Below are 27,468 nucleotides of genomic sequence, written 5' to 3'. Positions count from 1 at the left end.
AGCTCTATAACTCTGAGAGTGTAAAATATGGAACCAAATTGTGCCCAGTTAGTTATATGGAGCTCCTTGAAACCACTTAAAAAAGGCTCAAAGTGAGTTAAGGAATTGTTTTTGTTTGTGAGGAGTGACATGACCCAGCAGCACTGCGACCCTAACCCCCACCCTAACCCCACAACAACACACCACTCTCACCTTCCTTCAGCCGATGCTGTCCTTCACACCGACCGGCATGCAGTGACAGCAACACTACCAAAGCTCTCCGAAGATGAGCAAACCCTCCATGTCTGAAAGTACAATATCACAAGCATTGCCCCGACAATATTTTCTGCTCCTTATTATTATAATTTTTTTGGTGTCGGGTGTAAGAGAAACCCATCACAGATGAAAACGTAAAAAAAAAAGAGTTAAGAGAGACTAAAAATGTCTCGGTTAAAAAGAACAATATAGGCAGCATTGGACAAAGAGCTGATGATCTTTAAGCTTGATTCACACGTAGTTGCCACAATGGTGTTGCCTGCGGTAATTAAGCGGCAAGATATACAAGCTCACAACAGGTCACATTTGTGACACGTTGTGAGCTTGTAGATCTGCTGATTCACTGAAGCACGACGCCGGCACGCGACTTAAGTATAATTCCAGGCTTTAGTGGAGGACAGACAGACAAGAGACATTCTTTGAGAGATTTTGGGGGGCTTGGTTGGAGGACAGAGAGAGAGAGAGAGAGAGAGAGGGGAGATGTTGCTCCTTCATTGTTGTGCCATGTTTCAGTCAGCGAGTGTCTGACTGAATGTTTTGTCTGCGTCTGTTCTTTATCTGGTTGACGTCGCGGACTCCGTCCTCCCTCCCTCCCTCCCTCCCTCCCTCCGTCAGTCCTTCATGCTGTACAGTCTTTTTTTTTATATCCCCGGGAGAAGAACATCCATCCAAACACGTCCTTGGAATTATTTTGTAAAAAGAAAAAAAAAACAACAAATACAAATGGATGCAAGATGTGTGCAAACTTCAAGGCGGACTTGTTTTGGAGTTCTCATTGTATGTGTGGTGCTTTGAAGAAAAATAAGAAAAACGTCGCTGTCGGAACGAGACACCTTGCATATCCAAAAAGTGTTAATTTACTTTTAATACTTTTCAGGAAATGGGAGGAAATTAGCTCTTTTCGCTAATACTTTTCATTGGTTCAATGTTTATAAAATCCAGACCAAAAGACAGTTTTTTTTCCCGATGAAATAGCAAAACATAGCTGATCTACAAGCTTGTAGTTAAGTATGACAAAGTAGGGCGTTGACTTACAAAAACAAAAAGACAAGTTGAAAGATGGAGTTATAAGGTTTCTGCTGGACAGCGACCATATGGCAATGATGAGCACACCAATAGGCTGAAATCTGTGTCCCATTCAACGAGCAGCAGTTGTTTTGGTATGTTCACATGAACTATGTTCCCGCGCTTCTCTTTGAGAAATATGACTTGACATCATTCCAGCTACAGGTCCTCTCAGGAACAATGATTTGATTCATGTGTGTGTGTGTGTGTGTGTGTGAGACCGTTTGCAACATCCAAACGAGCGCAGGTGTCTGTACATCAATATTTTGTTCTCTTGCTGCAGATGAAAGTACATATTTGTGTAACTGTAATGATGATTGCACAGGAGGTTCAGAGTCTGATTCTTCACAGTTGGAATCCAGTGGATGATGCAACACGGGGAAATCTGAGGAGGAGAACAGAGAGAAGAAAGATCATCCATTAAATGAGCTTATAGGATCTGTGTCTTCATGTCTTCCACCTAAAAACATCAAAAAGGCTACAATTCTGCACAATTTAGTGATGGGAGATTTACAACATCGGCCGATTCTAGTTGATTATTGATTAATCAGCATCGGTCCGATTAACCCATTTAGGCCTGACCTCAAAATTAAAAAAAAAAATCTAAATCCTCCAGTTTTCTGAAATAAATATTTTCATGATTTTTCAAAAATGGCAGACCAACAAGCTCGTAGCGCTATGAGCTTGTAGATCTGCTATTTTTCAATAGCTAAATTATAACATTATAACATTATAACAACCAAAAGGGGTTCCCGCCCAAAACGGGTTAATCAATCGGAGCGATTCATTCTCTCTCTCTAGATCATAGCGACAACGGTAATATCGGTTATCGGCCATAACAGAAATTCATCACATCGGATATCGATATCGGCCAAAATGTCTAATCGGCACATCCAACACTGGGGTTACTGGACGGTGTTTCAAGCCTAAGCTTCATGCTTCATGTTTCAAGCCTAAGCTTCATGTTTCAAGCCTAAGCTTCAAGCTTCATGTTTCAAGCCTAAACTTCATCAGTCAAATGCCAAAGAGACTGATGTTGGTGACTGATGGTTGGTGACTGATGGTGTGTGTGTGTGTGTGTGTGTGTGTGTGTGTGTGTGTGTGTGTGTGTGTGTGTGTGTGTGTGTGTGTGTGTGTGTGTGTTGTGTGTGTGTGTGTGTGTGTGTGTGTGTGTGTGTGTGTGTGTGTGTGTGTGTGTGTGTGTGTGTGTGTGTGTGTGTGTGTGTGTGTGTGTACATTATCTACACTTTTTTTTTCTCTCTCTCTCCACCCATCATTTCTCGCTGGATTCAATTCCTGCAAAGAATTTAATTTTGACCTTTTCGGATTTTTGCGGCTTTGGTTTAATTGAACTTTAAACGTGGACGGTTTATGGGCTTCGCGGCCTCGCAATATGAGCCCCTTGTGTCCATGTTTGGAGAAATATCCTCCACTAAACTCCACATGGACCTGTATGCTTCCTGGAGAAATCCTCCACTTAAACTCCATATGGGACCTGTATGCTTCCTGGATAAATACTCTACTAAACTCCATATGGGACCTGTATGCTTCCTGGAGAAATACTCTACTAAACTCCATATGGGACCTGTATGCTTCCTGGAGAAATACTCTACTAACTCCATATGGGACCTGTATGCTTCCTGGAGAATACTCTACTAAACTCCATATGGGACCTGTATGCTTCCTGGAGAAATACTCCACTAAACTCCATATGGGACCTGTATGCTTCCTGGAGAAATACTCCACTAACGTCCATATGGGACCTGTATGCTTCCTGGAGAAATACTCTACTAAACTCCATATGGGACCTGTATGCTTCCTGGAGAAATACTCCACTTAAACTCCATATGGGACCTGTATGCTTCCTGGAGAAATACTCTACTAAACTCCATATGGGCCCTGTATGCTTCCTGGAGAAATACTCCACTAACGTCCATATGGGACCTGTATGCTTCCTGGAGAAATACTCCACTAACGTCCATATGGGACCTGTATGCTTCCTGGAGAAATACTCCACTAAACTCCACATGGGACCTGTATGCTTCCTGGAGAAATACTCCACTAAACTCCTGTTTATCCATCAGATGAAAAAGAAAGAGATCCTGTTTAACAGAGATACAAGGTTTCTGCCAATAGCAACAACATGCAAATATCCTCTTTGTGTATGAAGTCAACTCTGAGCTGAAGAGACATTTGCATATTGCCTCGAAGGCAAATTGGTCAAACGGTCACCCCACGGATGTACTGTAGCAAGAAATTAATTTGTATATACTTTATCATGCACAAAGTTCAGAAGACTCAATCTGGAACTTATTGTAATGAATGCAATGTTATTTTAATAACCACCTGAACCCCAACATGCCTATATTCTGGGGGGAACATTCAGCAACACTCAGCTTGTAGGCAAATAACCGTTGTAATTTGGCTATTGCTGGCAAAGAGATTTGGTGCGCTCTCGTGTATTGTATTATCGCTGGGTTGGTGAAGACTGAATCACACGCAAGGCTAAGTCTCATGCTGGCTCACGCTGGTAAAATCATCAACAACAGCTGCCCCCCAAAACAAGTAACAGGTAGGCTACAGTACTGTCACTGCTGTGCCAATTCTAATATAGTTATATATCCGTGCACTGTGCAGGTGCTGCATGGTTTGAATTTGTGTGAGAGAAAAGTGCAGTAGCCGAGGCTTGTAAGATTGCGGCGATGTGTTTGTTTTAAGGCGATGTAACTGCAAGCTTTGATGGGTTATTATATCGCACCATAATGCATCGTGTCATACAGTGTGTGTGTGTGTGTGTGTGTGTGTGTGTGTGTGTGTGTGGGGGGGGGGGGGGGTTGTGTGATCGTGCGATCTGTCCCCTTGTTGATTTGTTTCGCCAGTGCACACACACCCACGTGCGCGATCCACACACACACAGGCTGTTGTGGCTGACGGTACATACGCACGAATCGGGTTATGAGTCAGCTCCAGATATCGTGCACAGACGCATGCGCACACACTTGCGCGCACGAGCACGCACGTGCATGCAAATGTTCTACTCTTGCTTTAAATGACCTCCAGAGGCGTTCTTTAACTTGTAAATGAATCTTATATGCCACTCTTCCAGATCTCTGAATCATTTAACCCATTTTGGGCGGGAACCCCTTTTGGTGTTAGCATTATGTTATGCTTTAGCTATTGAAAAATAGCAGATCTACAAGCTTGTAGGTTTGCTATTTTTTTTAAATCGAAGGTCGACTGACATAGAAACATAGCTTTTTCAGAAAACTGTCAGGATCTAGAAGACATTTTTGAATCTGATCTCAGGTCAAAATGGGTTAACATCATCACCTTGCATGCCATCTGGCCTGGCAGTGACCTACGCCGTCTACGCTGGACGCATGACGAGACAACACATTATGCTACTGTCATTCAACGTGGAACCCTTACTGGCTGGGTTGACATTTCAAACTGCCCGAGGCTGATGAGGTTACTGAAGTATTCAATTACCGTTACCTTTGATTCTTGTTTAGGTCAGAGCCATGGTTTAGGTCCTCTAATAAAGGCTGACCAGTCACCAACCCAGTCACCATGACTCAGACATAACCATATGTGACCAGATTTGACTGAGAGACTGCCATCGCGCAAATTACAGCTTTTCACCAGAGGAGAAAAACTTTTTTTTTCTCCAAAATTAGTTAATAGCACAGGCAGACTCTTCACATACTAGAGCATGTCTGAAATAAGTGTCAGAGCTGAAATCGACATGTAAATATGAAATAAATGCTTAAACGTGTAGCTAGGTGTAATGTTAGAGACTACAGAAGTGAACCTTTCAAGCCTGTTTTCTCAACTCGCTGTTTTCTGTCAATTTGAAGCTATGATTCCCTGCTTTCATATGACATGAAAAAACGAAAATTAAAAAAAATCCAATGGCAGTCCCTCAGTCAAATTTAGTCACATATAGTAGGCGGCTGGCCGGCGGCCTGGCACTATAACTCCGACATAACTCCGTCACATGCCCCATATGTGGGCATATACTGATGACAACAGGATCTCCATATAATGGGCATTAAAGGAAAAAGGTTCTGAACACTGTGGCTGCTATATGGCTTCTTCAGAGTGACCGTTAACTATGGCCATCAATGCAATAATCTCCCTCCCAGAGAGGATGAGTCACCGAGAACACAGCAAGTCATACAAGGATTTCATCCTGGAATAACGAAGCAAGCAAGTGAAGCTGCTCTGATCTTTAGCGTTTATCAGTCGGGACGGAGACTGTACCATGTTGTACCGTGCTGGTTAAAACCCATTTTGGGCGGGAACCCCTTTTGGTGTTGGCATGATGTTGTGCTTTAGCTATTGAAAAATAGCAGATCTACAAGCTCGTAGCGCGCCACCGAGTGGCGCGCTACGAGCTTGTAGTTCTGCTATTTTTGAAAAATCGAAGAACGACTGACATAGAAACATAGCTTTTTCAGAAAACTGTCAGGATGTAGAAGACATTTTTAGAATCTGATCTCAGGTCAGAATGGGTTAAGCTACTGTACTGCCCTGCGTTGTTACATTTCTTCCCGACGACACTTTCCGAAACGCAACAAGAGTATGTTTCCGGCTTTAATGTGGCTTTAATCCATTGAGACCTGGAACGCATCCATGTCACGTTAGCGTTTAACCACATTAACCATTAACCCCTTTTGGTGTTTTAAACATTATGTTATAATTTAGCTATTGAAAAATAACAGATCTACAAGCTCATAGCGCGCCACCGAGTGGCGCGCTATGAACTTGTAGGTCTGCTATTTTTGAAAAATCGTTAAAATGTGCCTCAAATCTTTCCGAAAATTGTCATGATTTAGAAAACTTTTTTTTTTTAATTTCGACGTCAGGCCTGAATGGGTTAATGGCTGCAGTGTGCGCGCGGTATCATCATCATCATCATGGTGTTTGCCAACTGACTGCCCATGTTCCACATCTGTCTGGCCTGCTCGCTGTCACAGGAGGAACTGACTGCCCATGTTCCACATGTGTCTGGCCTGCTCGCTGTCACAGGAGGAACTGACTGCCCATGTTCCACATCTGTCTGGCCTGCTCGCTGTCACAGGAGGAACTGACTGCCCATGTTCCACATCTGTCTGGCCTGCTCTCTGTCACAGGAGGAACTGACTGCCCATGTTCCACATCTGTCTGGCCTGCTCGGTGTCACAGGAGGAGGGCAGGGGGAAGCTATAAGCCTAAGTCTAAGCCTAAATCTTCGGTTTAAAATCCTCTCAACATTCCTTGTAGCGAACTGTACTAAGTTTCCTGTGCGTTTCTTTTTTCTATTTTTCCAAAGTATTCAAACAATCAATCAATCATTGTATCAGCGTGTCAGGGTCGCTCATAGTGCGGTGTCGCGCTACGAGCTTGTAGATCTGCTATTTTTGAAAAATCGTGAAAATGTGGTGCAAATCTTTGAATATATATTCTTTCAGTGCTTCTGGGAGGTCCCTGGAACTACATATTTGCACATGGGGGTCGGCGACCAATTACATATAGTTCTTGGGGTCCTTGTCATGAAAAACTTTGAGAACCACTGACATAGAAACATAGGTTTTTCTGAAAACTGTCATTCCTTGGGGGGGATTCACTTCAAGCAGGTGTGCGAGGCTCTCCCTTCTCCTGCTGCTGTCTCTGATCCTTAACCCTGAATAAGCCACCATCAGCTGTTCCACCATGACCAGACGTCCCGGTTTGACCAGGATTGTCCCAGTTATACTTTCAATTATCCCGAGAGTCCCGACACATATCTCTAAAAACTGTCACGGTTCAGCAACATTCATTACCAAATTGTCCCGGTTTAAACTTTTTACCACAGTTAAAATAATAACGGCTTGTTTCGAGCGCTTACGTGGATGTGTGGTTGACCTTAAAAACCATCTCGTCCCGTCTCGACCCTGTCGACCCTTTGGTGTGGGTTTTGGGCTTAAGCGTTAAGAAATGATCGAAAGTAGTGAACATAGCTGATTGTTTTAAATGGGATTTAAGAGATTAAGGGCAGATTCACACCCAGGGGGGTGTGCACTCGGGACCACTTGGCAGATGTTCTGGTAGTGCTGCGTACCATTCCCCGGGGAGAGGATCACCCAAACCGTTCCCCGGGAGGGGATCAGCCAAACCGTTCCCGGGACCGCATGGAAGACGGTAGTCTCGGGACCGACTGAAGTGTACTCGGATACGGATCAGTCAATGCAATGTGAAAGCATTGAACACAGTTGAATGAAGTGTACTCGGATACGGATCGATGCAATGTGAAAGCATTGAACACAGTTGAATGAAGTGTACTCAGATACGGATCGATGCAATGTGAAAGCATTGAACACAGTTGAATGAAGTGTACTCATATACGGATCGATGCAATGTGAAAGCATTGAACACAGTTGAATGAAGTGTACTCAGATACGGATCGATGCAATGTGAAAGCATTGAACACAGTTGAATGAAGTGTACCCGGGTACGGATCGATGCAATGTGAAAGCATTGAACACAGTTGAATGAAGTGTACTCGGATACGGATCGATGCAATGTGAAAGCATTGAACACAGTTGAATGAAGTGTACTCCGGGTACGGATCGCTGCAATGTGAATGCATTGAATACAGTTGAATGAAGTGTACCCGGGTACGGATCGATGCAATGTGAAAGCATTGAACACTGTTGAATGAAGTGTACTCGGATACGGATCGATGCAATGTGAAAGCATTGAACACAGTTGAATGAAGTGTACTGGGATACGGATCGATGTAATGTGAAAGCATTGAACACAGTTGAATGAAGTGTACTCGGGTGCGGGGAGAGTCGAGGCCAATGTGAATCATGGCCATGCAGCGGGGGGGGGGGGGGACCACGCAATCGTATTCGGGAACGGTTTAAATCAACAGGACTCTGTGTGAATCTGCCCTAAATGCATGGGTCTTTATTTATGGTCAGTCACCGGAACCACTGCAGGACAGCAGTGGCTAAGGGTCAGTCTCTCCCACTATATACCTCCCTCTGGCAGCACCTCATCAACATGACAGAGTGGATTAGCCCTTATATGCTATTACCACCATGCTGGAAGTCAGCATGAAGCATGGGCCTTGTCTAATTGACACCCCCGCCAGGAACAATACAAGTATTCTATTCTGTGTCCTTCATCCTCACTACCCCCCCCCCCCCCCCCCCCCCCCTGCCCCACACTTCATACTGTAAGACATTTAACCTCTCTTTGTGTTCCAACGACCCCCCCCCTACCTCACCCCCTATCCATCACACACACACACACACACACACACACACACACACACACACACACACACACACACACACACACACACACACACACACACACACACACACACACACACACACACACACACACACACACACACACACTGATGGAGCCATATGCTGTATAATTCCGTTCGTTCTTTGCATATTCATAGTCTTAAACAATAAAATGGAGGTACTATAGAAGAGAGGTTTATCTTTTCTTATATAATGTATCCCCCCCCCCTCCTCCTCCTCCCCCTCCCCCAGTTCTCCTGTCCTCCTCACAGGAGTCCCACAGGAAGAATAGTATCCTTGTTATGACAGTGAGACATAAAATATAATCCTCCAGTGAATATACTTTATAGAGGGGGATTTGGGGAATGTGGGGTGATACACGAATTATGGCTGTGCTATTGTAGCATAGTGCATTAGGTCGTCGCTGTTCGGGTGAAAACCTCAATCCTTTTAAGGATTCGAATTCCAAAATAGAACAAATTGCCGATCTAAGGCTCAAAACGCGCTGCATATATAATTATACAATTATTACTAGTATGTTTTGTTCACATAATAAATTGCGTCTAACAACATGGAAGACAGACAGACATTACTGCCCAAATCATCCATCAGAATAGTGATATGTGTCCTCCTATAAGAACTACTCCCTTTTCACTGAAGCACAATAACTACATTCACACGCAGTCCATCATGTGAATGTAGTTAAAAACCATGCATGTGTTTTTCTTTTCTTTTTTTTTAACTTACATTTTTGATCCCACGATTTTGTAACCCATTTTTTTCACCCAGTGTCAATTATCTAACGTAATCTTGGGCTCTACACTCCCTCTGTCAACCTGGGGAGAGCAACGGACTGAGCTCATGCTTCCTTCAATGCATGAGGAGTCCAAGCCGCTTCTTTTCACCTGACATGGGGGGAGTTTCCCCGGTTGGACGTAGCGCGTGGAAGGAACACGTTACTCCAACCAGTTCCTTTCCCCTCCCATCAGGCGCCCCGGCTGGCCAGGGGGAGGCATTTTAGAGACCAGAAGGAAGGGTACCTACCCTAGGAGACACAGGGAGAACATGCAAACTCAGAAAGGCCCTTTTGCCAACCCCACCTTTTCTCTTCTGTTAAAACACACATTCAACAACACTCAGGACATTGCAGTGTGTTTATGTTTAGCAAAGCAGGCATTCTCCGAAACATATAATACATACCTCCTGGAAGAGGAGTTGGACGAGGGGGGGGGGGGGGACGTCAAGACGAGAGAGAGGGGAGAGGGGGACGGGGGGACGGGACTCAGGCCGGGAGGTGCTTCCAGGTGCTGACGAAGGCAGTGGGGATGAGTGAGTATGGCACGGTGGTGATGCTGTTCCAGGCGTCCAGCACCGGGTCGTAGCAGTCCAGGGTCTTGCAGCGCTGCGTGCCGAAGTAGCCGCCCACCACGTACAGCTTGTTGCCGGACGCCACCGCCTGGCAGCTCATGCGCTTGGCGGTCACGTCGCCCACTTTAGTCCACTGGTAGCTGTCGCAGCTGAACTTGTACGCCGAGCACGCCGAGAACTCCGTGTCGCCGCCCATCACGAAGATCTGGTTGCCCAGGACGGCGGCGGCCGTGTAGCGCCAGGGCTGCGGGCACGAGGCGGGCACGGTCCAGCGGTTCTCCTGCGGGTCGTAGCACTGCACCTTGGGCAGCTTGTCGTGCGTGACGCTGGTGCCGCCGAAGGCGAAGAGCTTGGACTTGACGCTGACCACGGCCGCGTTGCTCACGCCCTCCCTCAGCGGAGCCACCATGGTCCACTTGTTGGCCGCCGGGTCAAACTGCTCCACCTGCATACGGTTCACACACACACAGTGGGTGAACGGTACAACAAAACAAAGTACATTTACTTGACTACGTCTACTACTGAACGTTTTACAACTGTACTTGAATTTGTATTCCTGGATACGTAATGGCTTTCACTCTCCTACATTTCGAAGACAAATATTGTACCTGTGATTCCAGTACATTTCATTGAAGGGAAAACGAGTATGTTATGAATTAACCTCTTCAGCCCTATTTCAAATATAGTGAAACTAGCAGATCTACAAGCTTGTAGGTTTTTTTTTTTTTTAACCAAATAGTCCAGTGCTTAAACTCAAATATACAAATTTGACAGATCAACTTTCCCTTGTAGTTTGAGTAACATTTAACCAGCTTTGACTCAAGTACTGGGGTTAAGTTGGAAGTACTTTGTCCACCAACCAACTGACCTGTTTGAGAGACACGGAGGGAGAGGCCGGGAGGCACCCGGTAGCCGCGGTGTGACCTCCCACCACGTAGAGGCAGTGTTTCAGCTCGGCCGAGCCGTGGCCGAAGCGGGCGATGAGCATGGGCGCCGCCTTGGACCACTCCTCCTGCACGGTGTCGTACACCCACACGTCCTTGGACACGCCGTTCTCCGAGCCCCGCCCGCCGGTGATGTAGACCTTGCAGCCGATGGCGCAGGCGCTGAACTCCTTCCTGGGGCTGGGGATGTCCGCCTTGGGGATGATCTCCTTGGCCTTCTGGTCCACCAGGTACAGCTTGTCGCACATGAAGGTCGACCCGCCGAGCAGGAACAGCGCGTGGCTGGTCTTGCGCGGCCGCGCGCACGGGCTGTTGACCACGCCGTCGTTCTGCAGGATCCTCAGCTTGCAGCGGATGGCCTCGTCCACCAGCTCCTTGCTCTTGGCCTGGCTGTTGATCAGCTCCTCCGTGGACACGTTCTCCATGAGGAAGATGGCCGGCAGCAGGGCCAGACGCACCGTGCGCAGCAGCTCCGACAGGTGCCCGTGTCTCCCCTCCAGGTCGTAGTTCACCCAGCTCAGGGCGGCCTCGTACACCAGCCTCTCGTCCTCCGTCTCCAGCTCCTCGTGGGACAGCAGCTGCACCACCATGTCCCGCGGCAGCCGCAGGAAGTCCTCCGTCTTGCAGATGGCGGGGAAGTTGCCCAGGCACATGCCCCACGAGAGCTCCGCCAGCTTGGTGCACTGGTGGGCGTCGGAGAGCAGCAGCATGCCCAGGCAGTTGGACGGGTGCAGGTTGCGCTCCAGGAACTCGGCGCACGCGTCCCGGATGTCCTGGAACTCCAGCATGTCGCCGGCCTCCAGCAGGGACTCTGCGTTCTCCTCGTTGATGACCACGCGCGATGAGTAGGCGTAGTCCAGCAGCAGCTCCAACACCTGGAGTGGGAACAACCAAACGGACTTATATAGACAGCTCCAACACCTGGGTGGGGAACAACCAAACGGACTTATAGACAGCTCCAACACCTGGGTGGGGAACAACCAAACGGACTTATAGACAGCTCCAACACCTGGGTGGGGAACAACCAAACGGACTTATAGACAGCTCCAACACCTGGAGTGGGAACAACCAAACGGACTTATAGACAGCTCCAACACCTGGGTGGGGAACAACCAAACGGACTTATAGACAGCTCCAACACCTGGGTGGGGAACAACCAAACGGACTTATAGACAGCTCCAACACCTGGGTGGGGAACAACCAAACGGACTTATAGAGACAGCTCCAACACCTGGGTGGGGAACAACCAAACAGACTTATAGACAGCTCCAACACCTGGGTGGGGAACAACCAAACGGACTTATAGACAGCTCCAACACCTGGGTGGGGAACAACCAAACGGACTTATAGAGACAGCTCCAACACCTGGGTGGGGAACAACCAAACAGACTTATAGAGACAGCTCCAACACCTGGGTGGGGAACAACCAAACAGACTTATAGACAGCTCCAACACCTGGGTGGGGAACAACCAAACGGACTTATAGAGACAGCTCCAACACCTGGGTGGGGAACAACCAAACGGACTTATAGAGACAGCGCCAACACCTGGGTGGGGAACAACCAAACAGACTTATAGACAGCTCCAACACCTGGGTGGGGAACAACCAAACGGACTTATATAGACAGCTCCAACACCTGGGTGGGGAACAACCAAATGGACTTATAGACAGCTCCAACACCTGGGTGGGGAACAACCAAACGGACTTATAGACAGCTCCAACACCTGGGTGGGGAACAACCAAACGGACTTATAGACAGCTCCAACACCTGGGTGGGGAACAACCAAACGGACTTATAGACAGCTCCAACACCTGGGTGGGGAACAACCAAACGGACTTATATAGACAGCTCCAACACCTGGGTGGGGAACAACCAAACGGACTTATATAGACAGCTCCAACACCTGGGTGGGGAACAACCAAACGGACTTATATAGACAGCTCCAACACCTGGGTGGGGAACAACCAAACAGACTTATAGACAGCCCTTCATGCCGCTAGCTATGACGATGTAGAACGAGGCAGTGGAGGCACACATTGGTCGTTCTCACTCACTTGGTCTCACTCAGCGGACAAATTGATTTAAACTGGTGAAAATAGCTGCTCTAGATCGGCTATATTCACTACTATACTATTGTGCGACACTCTTGAAGTAGACCAGTAGAGCATTCATTTACAAAAAGAACAACCAGAAAAAAGTTGGAAAAATGGAGAATTGTGTGAGAACTGTGTTCCAATAAAGAACAAATGGGCCTGGCAGTTTGACATATGGATATGAAGCAGCATCAACAGATGGTAAAAAAAACACAATGTTACCGCCGCCAAATTAATAAAGATTTTGCCAGGAACAGACTGTATCAAATATGAGTGAATATCGCCCGGGCAGTTTGATTATTTTTGGACCGCAATTCCTATACGAGCCGATTCTATGATGACCCAATGTTATTTTACATGAGGAACGACTGACGAATGACTTCCGTGACCCCAGGGGATGGCAGGACTTCGCTACTGTATTTTCTTTCTTAGAAATGCCATTAAATAGAGGGCCGTAGCCTAATTCAGGACAAACCGGGCGCCCTAGAGCCGTAAAGATATTCTCTCATGAGGGTCCTTGTCATATGTTTTCAAATGGGGGGGTCCGCAGGCTAATGAGTATCATTTTGGGGGTCCTTGACATGAAAAAGGTTTGGGAACCAAACTGCTGTACAGTAATAAAGGTCCTATTATCTTATGTCTTTACCTCCGGGTGGATGGAGTCGCGGAAGTCCACCTCGCTGTCCTGGCTCTCCCGCAGCCCGCCGCTGAACATGGCCTCGAAGTAGCGGCTGCAGGCGGCCAGCACGGCGCGGTGGCACGGGAAGGAGCGGGCGCCGGCGTGCAGCAGCACGTCGGTGAAGAGCCGCTGCTGCCGCAGCGCGTTGAGGTGCATCAGCACGCTGTCGGCGTACGACGACTTGTGGAACAGGTAGATGTTCATGGAGCCGGTGCTGGCGCGCGACTTGCGGTTCTCGTGGACGCAGACGGACATTTTCATTGAATCCTGCAAAACAGAAAAAGAAAGAAAAAAAAGGATTAAAACACATGTTTTAATCCATTTAGACCTGAGGACCTGATTCTAAAATGTCTTCTAAAGCCTGACAATTTTCTGAAAAACCCATGTTTCTATGTCAGTAGCCTCGGAAACCCAGACGTTTTTATTTCCAGGGAGAAAAAGAAAAGTCTGGGACCGAGTCCACTTCAATTCGGCATACAGTAGCGCAAACATCGCTCACTCTGCTGATTTCTGAGCGTCTGCACCTTTGTTAAATTGACGCACACACGTACACTACACACACACACTCCTCTCTCTCGCTGTCGGTCTAATTAATTAGTCTCGTCTAGTTTCTCCCGGCGGATCCTGCCGGGAGCTGCCTATGTCATAGAAAGCATAGGTGAGTTCCAGTCTACTATGTCAGTGGTGCTCAAAGGTTTTCATGTCCAGGAGCCCCAACATCATCATCATCATCATCAAATCATCATACTATAATTAACCAAATGTCAGAAACACCGCCGTATCTCCTCACCGCCTGCACCAATCACTCCCACTTTTCACACAGGCATTGACCATAATAATAATTATGGAGGTCTTAACGAAGCCCTTTTTTCAATTTAACAAATTATAGATTAATAATGAATTTATTAGTGAATTAAAACGCACCCAGGGTGCAGTACCCCCCACGGCCACAAGGGGGGTGCAATATCTCACAACGGGTAAGGGCTAGTTATATGTAATTGGCCACGGACCGTCTGAAAATATGTTGTTAAAAACATTTGCTGTGAAAGAATATATATTCAAAGAATTGCACACATTTTCACGACTTTTACAAAATAACTGGGGAAAGTGGTTAAAACGCTAAAGCGACACAGATGCATTCCCATCCTAAACAGGTTAAATGAGCATTCAGTGATTTGGGTGATTTGGAAAACCACCCAGTCCGCCCCGATAACAAAATGTGCACATGCACGCTCTACAGTGGGGGGAAGTGCAACAGGCCAACAGCATGTGCACCAAGGCCCGCCTCCACTCGATCATGATTGGAGCAAGGCCCCTCTCATCCTGATTGGATGAAGGCTTTGCCACCCGCCACCAAAACTGAAACTAGGGTTTTTTGACCCCAGGGGCTCACTGGGGACAGGGAGGAACTCCTTATATGGTCAGCACACTCTATAGTAGAGAGAATTATCCAGAAAAAAAGAAAAAATAAGTGATATTTGAATTAAGTCAAATCACTGAATATACCTTTAAATGTATCAGAGATGTTGAAATCGTAACGCATGGTTGTGTTGACAGTTGAACACTTTAAAGCTTGAGAAGTTGTCATTTGTCTGTCAAAATGTTTGAACAGGATCATTTAAATCAACAGTGTTGGATATTTTGTCTACTCGTCATTTTACTAGTACTAATGATTTAAAAAAAGGAAGGAGAGGTCGCACAGCTCGTCGTCACGATGCTAAACATTTTATTTCATTTTAAGACCAACATTTCAGCAACCAAATGCCTCCTTCAGGGTATTAAAAAGTACTTAATGATGACTTAATAAAGGTGGTGTAGTGATATTGTTCTAGTAATCATTGCTATATGTTTGTACAGTAACAGGGCTCCCTGTTTCTCCAGCTTTTTTCTTTCTTTTTTTTTTTTAAATAATTTTTATCCCACGATTTTGTAGCCCATTTTTCACCCGTGTCAATTATCTAATGCAAGGATTTTCAACTGATTATGAACCAGGGACCACCACCCTGACTGAGAATCAACCTGGGGACCACCACCCTGACTGAGAATCAACCTGGGGACCACCACCCTGACTGAGAATCAACCTGGGGACCACCACCCTGACTGAGAATCAACCTGGGAACCACCACCCTGACTGAGAATCAACCTGGGGACCACCACCCTGACTGAGAATCAACCTGGGGACCACCACCCTGACTGAGAATCAACCTGGGGACCACCACCCTGACTGAGAATCAACCTGGGGACCACCACCCTGACTGAGAATCAACCTGGGGACCACCACCCTGACTTAGAATCAACCTGGGGACCACCACCCTGACTGAGGGACCACCACCCTGACTGAGAATCAACCTGGGAACCACCACCCTGACTGAGAATCAACCTGGGGACCATTGTTGTGTTGAGAGGGTGGATATGGTCGTGGTGGAAAGAAATTAACCTTCCATATTAAACTCATGTTGCTGTTCATTGTAACTTACTCTGTGAGGAAGCACTAAGCAGACACTTGCGATTGATTATGGGCACATTTCCTTATAATGGCGACTCAACCAGGCAAACCGGTACGGTTTCCCTTGAGATTCTGTAACTCACTTTTCTGTGGAAGTTCTTGACATCCGACTTCCCAGTAACTGACAACATCGACAAGGCATCATTTGTCACCAGATCATTTATTGCATTGTTTCTCAACTTTTGGTCAATGCAATAAATCTTCACTTTCCTACATTACTAAATGCATGGTCAGGGACCACATGCAACACCTTCACGGACCACCAGTGGTCCACGGACCACCTGTTGAAAACCCATGATCTAATGTGATCCTGGGCTCTACACACCCTCCACCAACCTGGGGAGAGCAACGGACTTGAACTCATGCTTCCTTCATGCATGAGTGTCCAAGTCGCTCCTTTACACCTGACAGGGGGGAGTTTCCCTGGTTGGACGTAGCGTGTGGAAGGAACACGTTATTTCAACCAGTTTGCCCTCCAGCTCTTTAGTAAAAAGAAAATGCCATTTCAGGTCAACAAGAGAGAGAAGTCGTACTGCTGTTTTAACCACTTACAGCACCTTTTAATGAATAGTATTAGTGTATAGTATAATTTAACATGTGGTGGAATTCCAAGACATGTATATTTGACCTATTTTATCTACGTGTTGCAGATAAATTAGGTGGAGAAACCTAACACAGTAAGTAAGGACTGTATTATGTTTCTCCACACTTGATATTGTTTACAAACCACAAGACCAATTTGTCCGGTTCAAGATAAGCCTAATTTACCCGAAGACCTTCTTCCTTGCCAGATCAGGTCCCTGCCAAAACGTCTCACTAAAACATGGTGAAGAACTGGTTTTAGAATGAGGTCCTTCACATTGTTGGTGTGAGGGGGCTACCACACGTTTAATGTTTTGATGAATTGAAAATGGTGGACCCTATTGTAAACAAGTGTAATGCTTTATGGTGTCGTCCACTCACAGTTAACAGATTTTTGTATTGAGTTGTACTTGAAATGTACTGTAATTCTGCCAACTGTTAATAAATCAATCAATCAATCAATCAATCAAAAAACAACATAACCAGATATCAAGCCAGGTGACTAAGTGATTAAGTGATTACTTTTAAATATTAAATCAAGCAACCTAAAACTGTCTGTGCACACACAAAAGCACAGAGATAGGAAATAGTCCTTTTAAGCGATCGATGAATAGGTTTCAATATGTAATTCTACCCCACCACCAACACAATGAATTGAATTTCAAAAGAGGCTAATTGTAAAAAGAACCACCGCTCATCTGCTGAAACAACTTAAGTGAGGTGCTGGAGTCACACAGGGATAATGACAAAATAAAGGGAAGCTCCGCACACTAAGAACTGCGCACAAAGTATTTATTTTGCAAGCTTTCGGTCTACTGACCTTCTTCAGACAAGAGGCTAATTGAAATCTATAATCCGTCTAGATCTATCTAGAGAAAAGAAAACAATATAGTCATGAACTCATGATTTGGGTCACACACACACACACACACACACACACACACACACACAGCCCTGATGAGTCATAGCATTACCAATAAGTAACACATTGTCAACAGTCAAGCAATGATGGGAAAATACCAAGAATGTTCTTGTTTGGTATGCAGAACACCACAATAAGAGGACACGGTGACATGCGACTCCTTCAGTGTTGTCAGTTAGTCATTAATCACTGTGAACCTGGGCGGACCTGTTCAGGGCATGCCATCATATAGGTGAAAATATTATCTTCTATTCGTGGAAATATATGCATTTCTATTATTTTCGTAATGACTATTCTGTTTTCACTCTACACCAGTGGTTCCCAGGGGGGTCCTTGAGAGAGTTCCAGGGGGTCCCCAGCTTAAATGATAGTTTTGGAACCAAACGGGTCCATTTGGTTCCATTTGTACACTCTCAGAGTTAAATTAACATTGATTCTACAATATAAATTGGGGTCCCAGAGATAGAAATGCCATTAAACTGGGGGTCTGCAGTAGACTAATATGCATGTCAAACTGGGGGTGCTTGACATTTAACGGGTCGAGAATCACTGCTAGTCGTAAAACAATCTTCTCCTATGGGGGTCCCTGACATATCTCTTCAAATGGGGGTCCGGCGCGGGCCGTTTAGTGTCCATTTGGGGGTCCTTGAGATGAAAAGGTTTGGGAACCACTACTCTACACTACATATCTTCGCTGAAAATAGCTGATCTACAATATCACGACACGCCACATTTGTGACGCGTTGTGGGCGTTTAGATCAGATCAGAATATGGATGCTGGGGGTTTTCTTCCTCTGTGATCTTCCTCCTAACCTTTGAATGAAGCAGGTGCTATTATAATCTCACAGAGAAGCCATTGAGGGAATCGATAGCTTAAACGTAAAGCTTAACAAGCCAACATTTGGAGCTGTGAAGGTCAAGAAGATTAATTGTCAGGGCGCACTGCTAGGATACCTGATGTGTGCGTCAACCACTTAATCGCTGGGTTCTGTCTGCATGGAGACCTGTGTTATACAGTGTCTGTCTGTCTGTCTGTCTGTATCTCTGTTCACAGCTTAAGTCTCTCTATATCACCCTATTTAACTATAGGGCAGTATTTGTGGTGCATTTCATGAATGTATGGAGATATTAGAATATGCTCTGCTATTTACATTCTACTGGATTTTTCTTCAATCTACATTGAAGCTCAAAACTCCACGCATGACGATGGAGCAGTACAGCATTTATTTACAACGAAACATATGTGGAGATATTAGGTTCCTTCCTGACAGCAACGATGTATAGAATCTACTGTATTAAGATGAATTAAAGGAATAGCTAGTACACGTCGGCTCCACCACCCCGCTGAGAACAGATGCATCCTTCTTCTCTAAAGATGCCAAGGCTGCCTCTAATGTGACTGAAAACATGTCCACACTCAGATATATCAAAGTCCTTTTCACTTTCACACATCATGCACATGCACGCACCTACACACACGTGTGCGCACACACACACACACACACACACACACACACACACACACACACACACACACACACACACACACACACACACACACACACACACACACACACTAACATGAACACACTAGACATTTATGCACATGCAAGAAATTGGCAGGGTTCCTATATGCTCATTTTGAGTGGAGATGTCTCTTCCCATTCTGACTCACATGTGTCACATTCATCCACCCTAATCAAAAAGCATATTTTCCCCCGAATATATCAGTCTAATATTTTTTTAAATAATCGACTAAATCGATAAGTCCACTATTAACCACTATTAGTACATGCAAAGGAATTATGCAAAAGTAGCAAAAATAACAGATCTATAATCTCACAATGCTATTGTCACCATACAAGTACAGTACACCCCCTGGACATGAGTATATATATATGACAAGGACTTACCCCCAAATGCAACCCAAACCTTAAAGTCTTTGGTATGACCCAGCCGGTGGATTGAACCCAGGCCGACCTCCTAATCTCAGGGTGGACACTCTAACCACAAGGCCACTGAGGTGGTTATCTGTAGCTTTCTATCTCTTTGCCCTTGTTCTCATTCTACCTCTATATCCTCTCCTTTCTCGTGGGAAAATCACAAAGCGACGCAGAACGCACTACTGCTTTTATAGAGGGTATGCGCATGCATAAAATGAGCTGCAAATCGAGTGGCAAAGTGAGTTCAACGTTGTTTCAGGTAGGACCTCTGTTTGGATGTATGGGCTGTCAAGGCCGGAAAGTCGTTTTTTTGCCACTCAGTAGGCGTTCCCGCATAAATTCCGGGTATGAAGATGATACCCGGACCTCTGATGTGACAAATTAAATGTGTCTGATTGTGTGTGTACAACGTTGGGTCGCTCATGCATCTTTAACATCCTTAATCATTTTTTTCCTTTTTTGCTGTAACCCTTTGTGCCAAGTATGGAGGTATGCTCGGATTAATGTACTGTAATCTTTTCTTTCTCTCTCTCACCGCTCTGTCACAGTGATTTCATTTCTTTAACTGAACAACCTGTTGTTGACACAAACGTGGCTGAATGCCAGTGGAGTCAAGTGATCCAGATACTACAGTCATGATGCCGGCGTGGTATGCAGACCGACTGCTCCAACCAGTACGCCTTCCTTCCCCAATCTCATAATGACTTCTAGCTTTGCTTAGAACCACACTATCCCAAGAGCATCCATTTCCCAGCCATTGTCATAACTAGACCGGTGTCCGGCTGTAGAGCAGGGGTTCTCAAAGTTTTTGGCCAGGGACCCCCGGAAATGCTTTGGCAATGTATCGGGACGCCCCCTCCCACCCCCAATATAAATTGACTGCTACAATAACCTTAATAATAGAGACAATACACCATAAATAAATACTGAAACCAGATATAATCATTAGGGAAGGTGTATGCATGTAATATGTGTACTATATGTAAACTCTTCATTTCCATTTTCCAGCCATCCAAAATAATTTGGTGACCCCCTGAGGGGTTGCGACCCATGGGTTGAGAACCCCTGCTGTAGAGCACTGAGTCTGTAACGATGGAAGTTGGAGATCCATGCTCCACCCGGCTATGCAATACCCGTTGTACCCGTGTCAGAGTACCCGTTCCACCCATCTGTCTGTGTCCCTTTTATGCCCATATATGGAGTTCTGTTTCAGGCATGCCCAAATATGGAGTGTTGTGATGTCACTGAACAGGCCAGCTCCATATATGGTGATATATGGGTGATCAGGTCCAGGGCCCGGGCATATTTGTGATGTCAGAACAGGCCAGATCCATGTGAGCTCGTACTGTAGATCGGCTATTTTTGGAGAAGAGATTATTTTTCACAATGTTTCAAAAATAGCAGATCTACAAGCTCGTAGCGCGGCACTCGGTGCCGCGCTACGAGCTTGTAGATCTGCTATTTTTTTGTAGATCTGCTATTTTTTTTAAGCTAAAGTATAACATAATGCTCAAAAGGGGTTCCCGCCCAAAAAGTTAACAGTAGATCTTCAAGATATTGACATTATGTCTTGTTGACTGAACCCCCGGGGGGGACCCGCTCAACGGACTTGCATCACAGTTAGAAAGACACATACAGTACATAGACCTCCGGTGACCCCCCGGGGGGAAGTCAGGCCTCAGGAGCAGCATATCAGTTAAGAGGTACAGATACAGAGTAAGAGAAGATACACTATTACAGTCTCTGTTATCATTATAACGCCACAAAAAGCAATGATAAACAGCTGTTTACGATGGTACACACCCTACAATATACTGTATACTAGTAGTATAGTGACTATAGTCTGCACTATGCAGAACAGAATACACACAGTTCCAGTGTCATATTCATTATTAATTACACCTATTTGGTCCCATGGGGAAAAGTCAGTTTCCAGCTCTAACCAAGTGGTCAGACTTGAGCGCATGCAGGGGAGGAGCAGAGGGGTTACTCATTTACAGTTTAATCATTTATAACACTCATTGCAGCATCTGCAATTTGGGAGTTTGTTTAAAAAAAATCACACCGTGTGAACTGAGTGGTGTAAGGTCTTATATAGACTGATCAGCTGTGGTCTGACGTAATGTCTGACGTAATGAAATCACACCCGTGTGAACTGGGTGACCATAGCAACCATGCTCATTTTTTGGTACACTAACAAAGCTGAAATCACATCCGGGTGAACTGGGTGACCGTAGCAACCATTCTCATTTTTTGGTACGAACAGACAGACAGACAGACAGACAGACAGGTGGTGAACATGTTGAAATCCTAAAGTGACACAACAAGGTGAAAAACGTTTGGGGGACGGGGGAGAAAAAAAAAAGGTAATTAGCCGAACGTGCAACTTACTATGTTTAAACAAAGTATTTTTTTTCCTCCAGTGCCCGTTTTTTCATGTTAATCTCATGGGACGTTATGTATGCAGAAGGGTACTCAAATGGTGCCCTGAGGTCAGTCAACACCAGTCAGTCAACAGAGATATAAATATGTCAATATCCTGTACTGTTAAACATGTTTCCGCTCTCCAGGGCGCCTTTGGGCAGACAGGTTGCTGTTTACCTGCGTTACCTGGTGTGTCAACCAGCGTGTGAGACGAGTGCTAGTCTTGTAATGCTACTGTTCTCAAAGGGTTAGTTCAGATTTTTGGACTTAAAGCTGTGTAGGAAATACTTGCCATTAATATAGTGGTTGCAAAGGTATTAATTGATAACCGTGGTATAGGAGTTCTGGTCTGGTTTTAGTGAATATTTAGTAGTTCCGGTCATTTGGTGGGGGACACTGGGGGCCACACATTAAAAATAAATGAATCCACAAAACTAGCGTCATTTGTATTGTTGACCTATTTCTACCGCTTTCATTCAACTTTGACTCCTCTGTCACACGGAACTATATGTTTGTGTGCTGCTGCTGGCATTATGAATGATGAAACAATAGTTCCATGTAGGCTACAGAACCTCAATAGTGCTGAGTGGTCCACTTCAACAAAGCAGGGACCACCAGTCCTTGAGGATGACGAGAGGTTGGAGTTCACTGGGTGAGACCTTGGTGGTGTAGATTAGAAGGGTTGGATTTGCTGTGGGGGATGGTGGGGGACGGGGGGGGGGGGGGGGGTGGTGGGGGGGTGGGTTGTGGTGGTGGGGTAAATCCATTGCCTCTGCTTTTTGTTATCCCTTCACTGTTATTCATTTTGAGGGCCGGCGAGGAATGTTTTGGTCCCCTGCTTCTGGTCAGTGAATAAATGGCGTGAACGCTAGTCAGCAAACAACAGGGTAAAAAATGCTCCTGTTGTAAGCCTTTGCCGAGCCATGTGGCCCACAGGGCAGGAGCCTATCTCCTGTTTCTGTAGCCATGTGGCCCACAGGGCAGGAGCCTATCTCCTGTTTCTGTAGCCATGTGGCCCACAGGGGCGACTGTGGCTCAGGAGGTAGAGCAGGTCGTCCAATGATCCATGGGTCGGCGGTTCGAATCCCGGCTCCTCCTCCTGTCTACATGTCGAAGTGTCCTTGGGCAAGACATTGAACCCCAAATTGCTCCCGATGTGCTGGTTGGCACCTTGCATGGCTTCCGCCGCAATCGCTGTATGAATGTGTGTGTGAATGGGTGAATGTAATGCACAATCTATGTAAAGCGCCTTGGATAAAGGCGCTATATAAATGCACCATTTACCATTTACAGGGCAGGAGCCTATCTCCTGTTTCTGTAGTGGGAGGCGCCTTGATGTATAAAGTGCATCCTCCCAGCCATGATGTACACCCGCTGGACATGATGTAGAGAAGTTCACTTCATCATCATTTTTCGACCGCGGTCGAGATCACGGATTTCACAATGCCACGCCAGACTTACCGGCCCTTCATTTGCCATCCCCAGTTCCTGCCTACTGATGCATGTATAAGTGCCATCCAGCCGTTTCTCTAATTTCTTTGAAAGTGTCCATGTCTCGGAGCCATAGAGTAGAATAGAAAGTCCACCCCTTGGGCATCATGTACAAGTACACCCCCTGGACATGACGCTATAGTACAGTATGTCGCAGGGACTTAACCTCCAATCCAACCCTTGATGCTGAGTGCCAAGCAGGGAAGCATGGGAGATCTGGGACCCATTCATTCACACAGTATATGACCCGGCCGGGGAATCGAACTCTGATCTCAGGCCAGAGCAGACACTCTAACCACCAGACTGAGCTAGTAAAAGACTATTGTGTAAATGTGTATTGTAGAAAGTGAATTTACCACTACAAAGTAACTAGCATAGCAGGTAACTAACTTAGCATCTGTCTAAAGTTGACTGCATGGATTCCCAATCCCAAGGGCTCTACTAGGCCCCCTCTTGTTTTTGCCCCAAACTAAATCTTTTTCTATGGGTGGTGGGGTTCAAATTATGGCATTCTTCGTATCTCTGGACATTGACAACAACATGTTTCACACTTTCTATCTGTAAATGGCATATTGTCAATCATACATTAGGATCTCCAAAACGTTTCAGGTCAGAAAATCTTGTTTTCATTGGCTCAATATTTATAAAACCCATATACTGTACACTTGTAGCAAAAATAGCCCATCTACAGTACAAGCTCACAACGCATGTGCCACAGACGGTGAGACGCTGTGTGTGTGTGTGTGTGTGTGTGTGTGTGTGTGTGTGTGTGTGTGTGTGTGTGTGTGTGCGCGCCGTATGAGACACTAATACAACAACGTAACATAACTCTACAAAGTGTTACAATTGACCTTGAAAAGGGGCCCGGTAGGTTCCAGATTTCACTATTGAGCATGATGTAGCCTATATATTGCGAGGCTAATAATTACATGCATTATGTATGCTTATAATATCTGCCCGTTTGATATCCTCAATGCACTCATGATAGAAAATCCAAGAGCAAAAGGTGTCAATCCATACAGAACCATATACGGATCTACAAGCTCGCAACTTGATCTGCTTTTTTTAATCTTGATTTTTATATATTTTTTTTTACATCCCCAGCACAAACCATTTTCAAATGGGGGTCCACGGCGAAATACCGTACTTAATCCATTTTGGGCGGGAACCCCTTTTGGTGTTTTAAGCATTATGTTGTACTTTAGCTGTTGAAAAATAGCAGATCTACAAGCTCATAGCGCGGCACCGAGTGCCGCGCTATGAGCTTGTAGGTCTGCTATTTTTGAGAAATCGTGAAAATGTGGCGCAAATCTTTGAATATATTCTTTCAGATTGAACGTTTTTAACTCAAATTTTTGCTTCTGGGGGGGCTCTTTGGGCGGCCAATTAAGTTGAGAACGACTGACATAGAAACATGAGTTTTTCTAAAAACTGTCGTGATTTAGAAGACATTTGTAGAATGGAACTAAATGGGTTAATTTGAGGATCCTTGCCATGAAAGAGTTGTGGAACCAACCACTGGTCTACAGTTACTGAATGATGCCATCATCAATTAAAAAAATAAATAAACAATCATAACCATGAATGAATGCAGCAAAAACAAATGTCATATTTGCCAGTTGCCAGACATCTAGCAGTGTGAAGAAGAATAACAACAACAAAATACAACAATGAATACAGTAGTCTATACTCTTACATCTGCATATAAATGAAACATTCAAATCAAACATTTTGACAGTTGGTTGCTTGCCTCCTCCTCCTTTGTCACGACCCAGTGTGTGTGTGTGTGTGTGTGTGTGTGTGTGTGTGTGTGTGTGTGTGTTTCTCCTTGCTTTTCATGCACCAGAGTCACTATAAGCAGTGAAGCACCTCCTCAACTGGATGCATTTCAGTGCATTTTCATTTGCCATCTGCCTTGTCTGGGGGGGAAGGGGGGGGGGGGGGGGGGGTATCCATCCAAATTGAATTAATCATTCTCGTTTGCCACATGATACACGCGTTGTGTCTCAAAACAGCTGTCACCACCATCTCTTATTGTTTAGTTTTCAGTTTAATTGCATTTTAAAAACCGCGAAGCCATGTCACTGAGCAATGTCTTGATCAAATTAGGAGCATTAATAATGACACATCAGACAAGCAGCGAGGTCTGGACTGGAGGCAGGGCACACCTGATGCCCCGAGCTGCTGCTGGCCATTTAAACTGTGCTGCCATCAACCATCCCTCCATGCTTCCACAAGACATTCACACTCTCTAAACAAACATTGCAGCAAAGGCGGAGTGTCTGCCTTGCGTTAATATATTAAAAACAAAGAACACAAAGGCATTGGTTGACTGTAGGAGGCTATAATATGAACATAAGGTGGGACTGGAGCCGGCTATCCGTCATCATAAGATACAGGCTGCTATATTCATCGCAATTAGGTGTGTCTGAGTCTGACATCCATGGCCATTTCCCACCAATTATGTCTAAATTGATCTAATCAATGTTTATGGTGGTAATAAGTTTTAGGCTATACTATAGCCTATATATACACCAGGCTCGATTTATACATAAACACACCCAGGCTATTATTGATCATGTTCTAACACTAAACACTCCCTCCCCTTCTCTCTGGTCCATCATCGATTCGTGATCAGAAATAAATTAGCCCAGCTTCAGCAGCAGCTATTATAGGCTGTAAGCAGGGCTATCATTATCAGTAAAATAATAACATAGAATTACAGTTGCTTGCCAGTGTAGGGTGATAATTCATACCTCTTTGGGTGAAAGTAGGAATTCAATTCTGCCCGCTTTATCCCTCGAACATGACACAGTTTGTGAGAGAGCCGCCACGATGTTGGTTCCGTGGAAACGTCCTCTCCCGTGCGCGTTTTTGGAATATAAAAAGGACCAAGTCCTCCTTCCTCCTCCTCGGTTTAAATTCCGATCGATACGAGAGAGAAAAAAAGATGAATCTACTTTTTCCTCATACAACGAACGGCTTTAGGCTGGATATTGAGTATCTTCGTTAGATAGATAGGCTAGTAATCCACCGCGCGGCTGCTGTGTGTGATCTCTGTTCACAGACATCTGCTGCTGCTGCTGCTGTGTGTGAGTCTGTGAGACGGTCGCTGCCTGCCTGCCTACTTACTACTAACCACTCTTCCCTTCCCTAGAATTTAATGGTAAACAGTGAAGAGAGGAGGGGGAGGACCATCACCTCTCTGGGATGAAGTGCGGAGGGTACGGTTCTCAACCTGTGGTCCGGGGCCCACTGGTGGGGTGGCGTGGGTGGGTCCACCGCGTCCACTCCCCATTATAATAGGCAAAACACTAAAGATTCGAATGATAATATAACATTCATATTTAAGAATAAATATTGGATATATATGGTGTTTATTTTTAATTGATGGTTTCCTATTTTTGTCTTTAAAACCTCGAAAAATGACTTTTCATTGTGATAGCCGTAGATACAGATGGGCGATTGATTCATCATTAAAATGAAGAAACGGTTGCTGAGGCTATAGCCTATACAGCCTGTGGTTCTCAAATGTTGTCATGTCTGTCTAAGTGCATGTCCCCCCCCCCCCCCCCCCAATGAATGCCTATAGATCTATGTAGGCTATTATTTGGGAGTGGACCCCAATCTGAAAATATTTTGTGCCAGTGATTTGTGTTTATAAAAATATCAAGATTGTTTTGAAAATAGCAGATCTACAAGCTCACAAAGCATCGCAATGTGACAGAAATATCTTTTAAAAAATTTTGAAAAGATTTCAAATTTGTAAAAAAAAAAAAAAAAAAAACTATTGTTATTTTCAAATATAGCCAATGTATAGCCTATAGGTTTAAAGGGGTTAAACTGATGCAATATCAACTCATTTTCCTGGGGACCCCCTCCAAGGACCCCTGCATGGGAGGAGGTCCCCA

At 45.2% G+C, this 27,468-nt stretch overlaps 1 protein-coding gene across 1 annotated transcript; it reads right to left on the bottom strand.

The window, feature by feature from the left end:
• Nucleotides 1–226: 226 nt before the first annotated feature.
• On the bottom strand, nt 227–26,599 carry enc1 (ectodermal-neural cortex 1). The gene is made up of 5 exons (XM_079524390.1): nt 26,314–26,599; nt 13,657–13,956; nt 10,840–11,790; nt 9,804–10,416; nt 227–1,705 (listed from the first exon to the last, which is right to left on the bottom strand). Exons 2-4 carry the CDS (start codon nt 13,948–13,950, stop codon nt 9,886–9,888), a joined length of 1,776 nt encoding a protein of 591 aa, XP_079380516.1. The 5' UTR covers nt 13,951–13,956; nt 26,314–26,599; the 3' UTR covers nt 227–1,705; nt 9,804–9,885.
• Nucleotides 26,600–27,468: the final 869 nt, after the last annotated feature.

The sequence above is a fragment of the Electrona antarctica genome (assembly GCF_951216825.1).
Source record: "Electrona antarctica genome assembly, chromosome: 16".
Lineage (NCBI taxonomy): Eukaryota > Metazoa > Chordata > Actinopteri > Myctophiformes > Myctophidae > Electrona > Electrona antarctica.
Note: the sequence above shows the minus strand (reverse complement) of the source record. Positions and strands in the feature narration are given on the sequence as shown.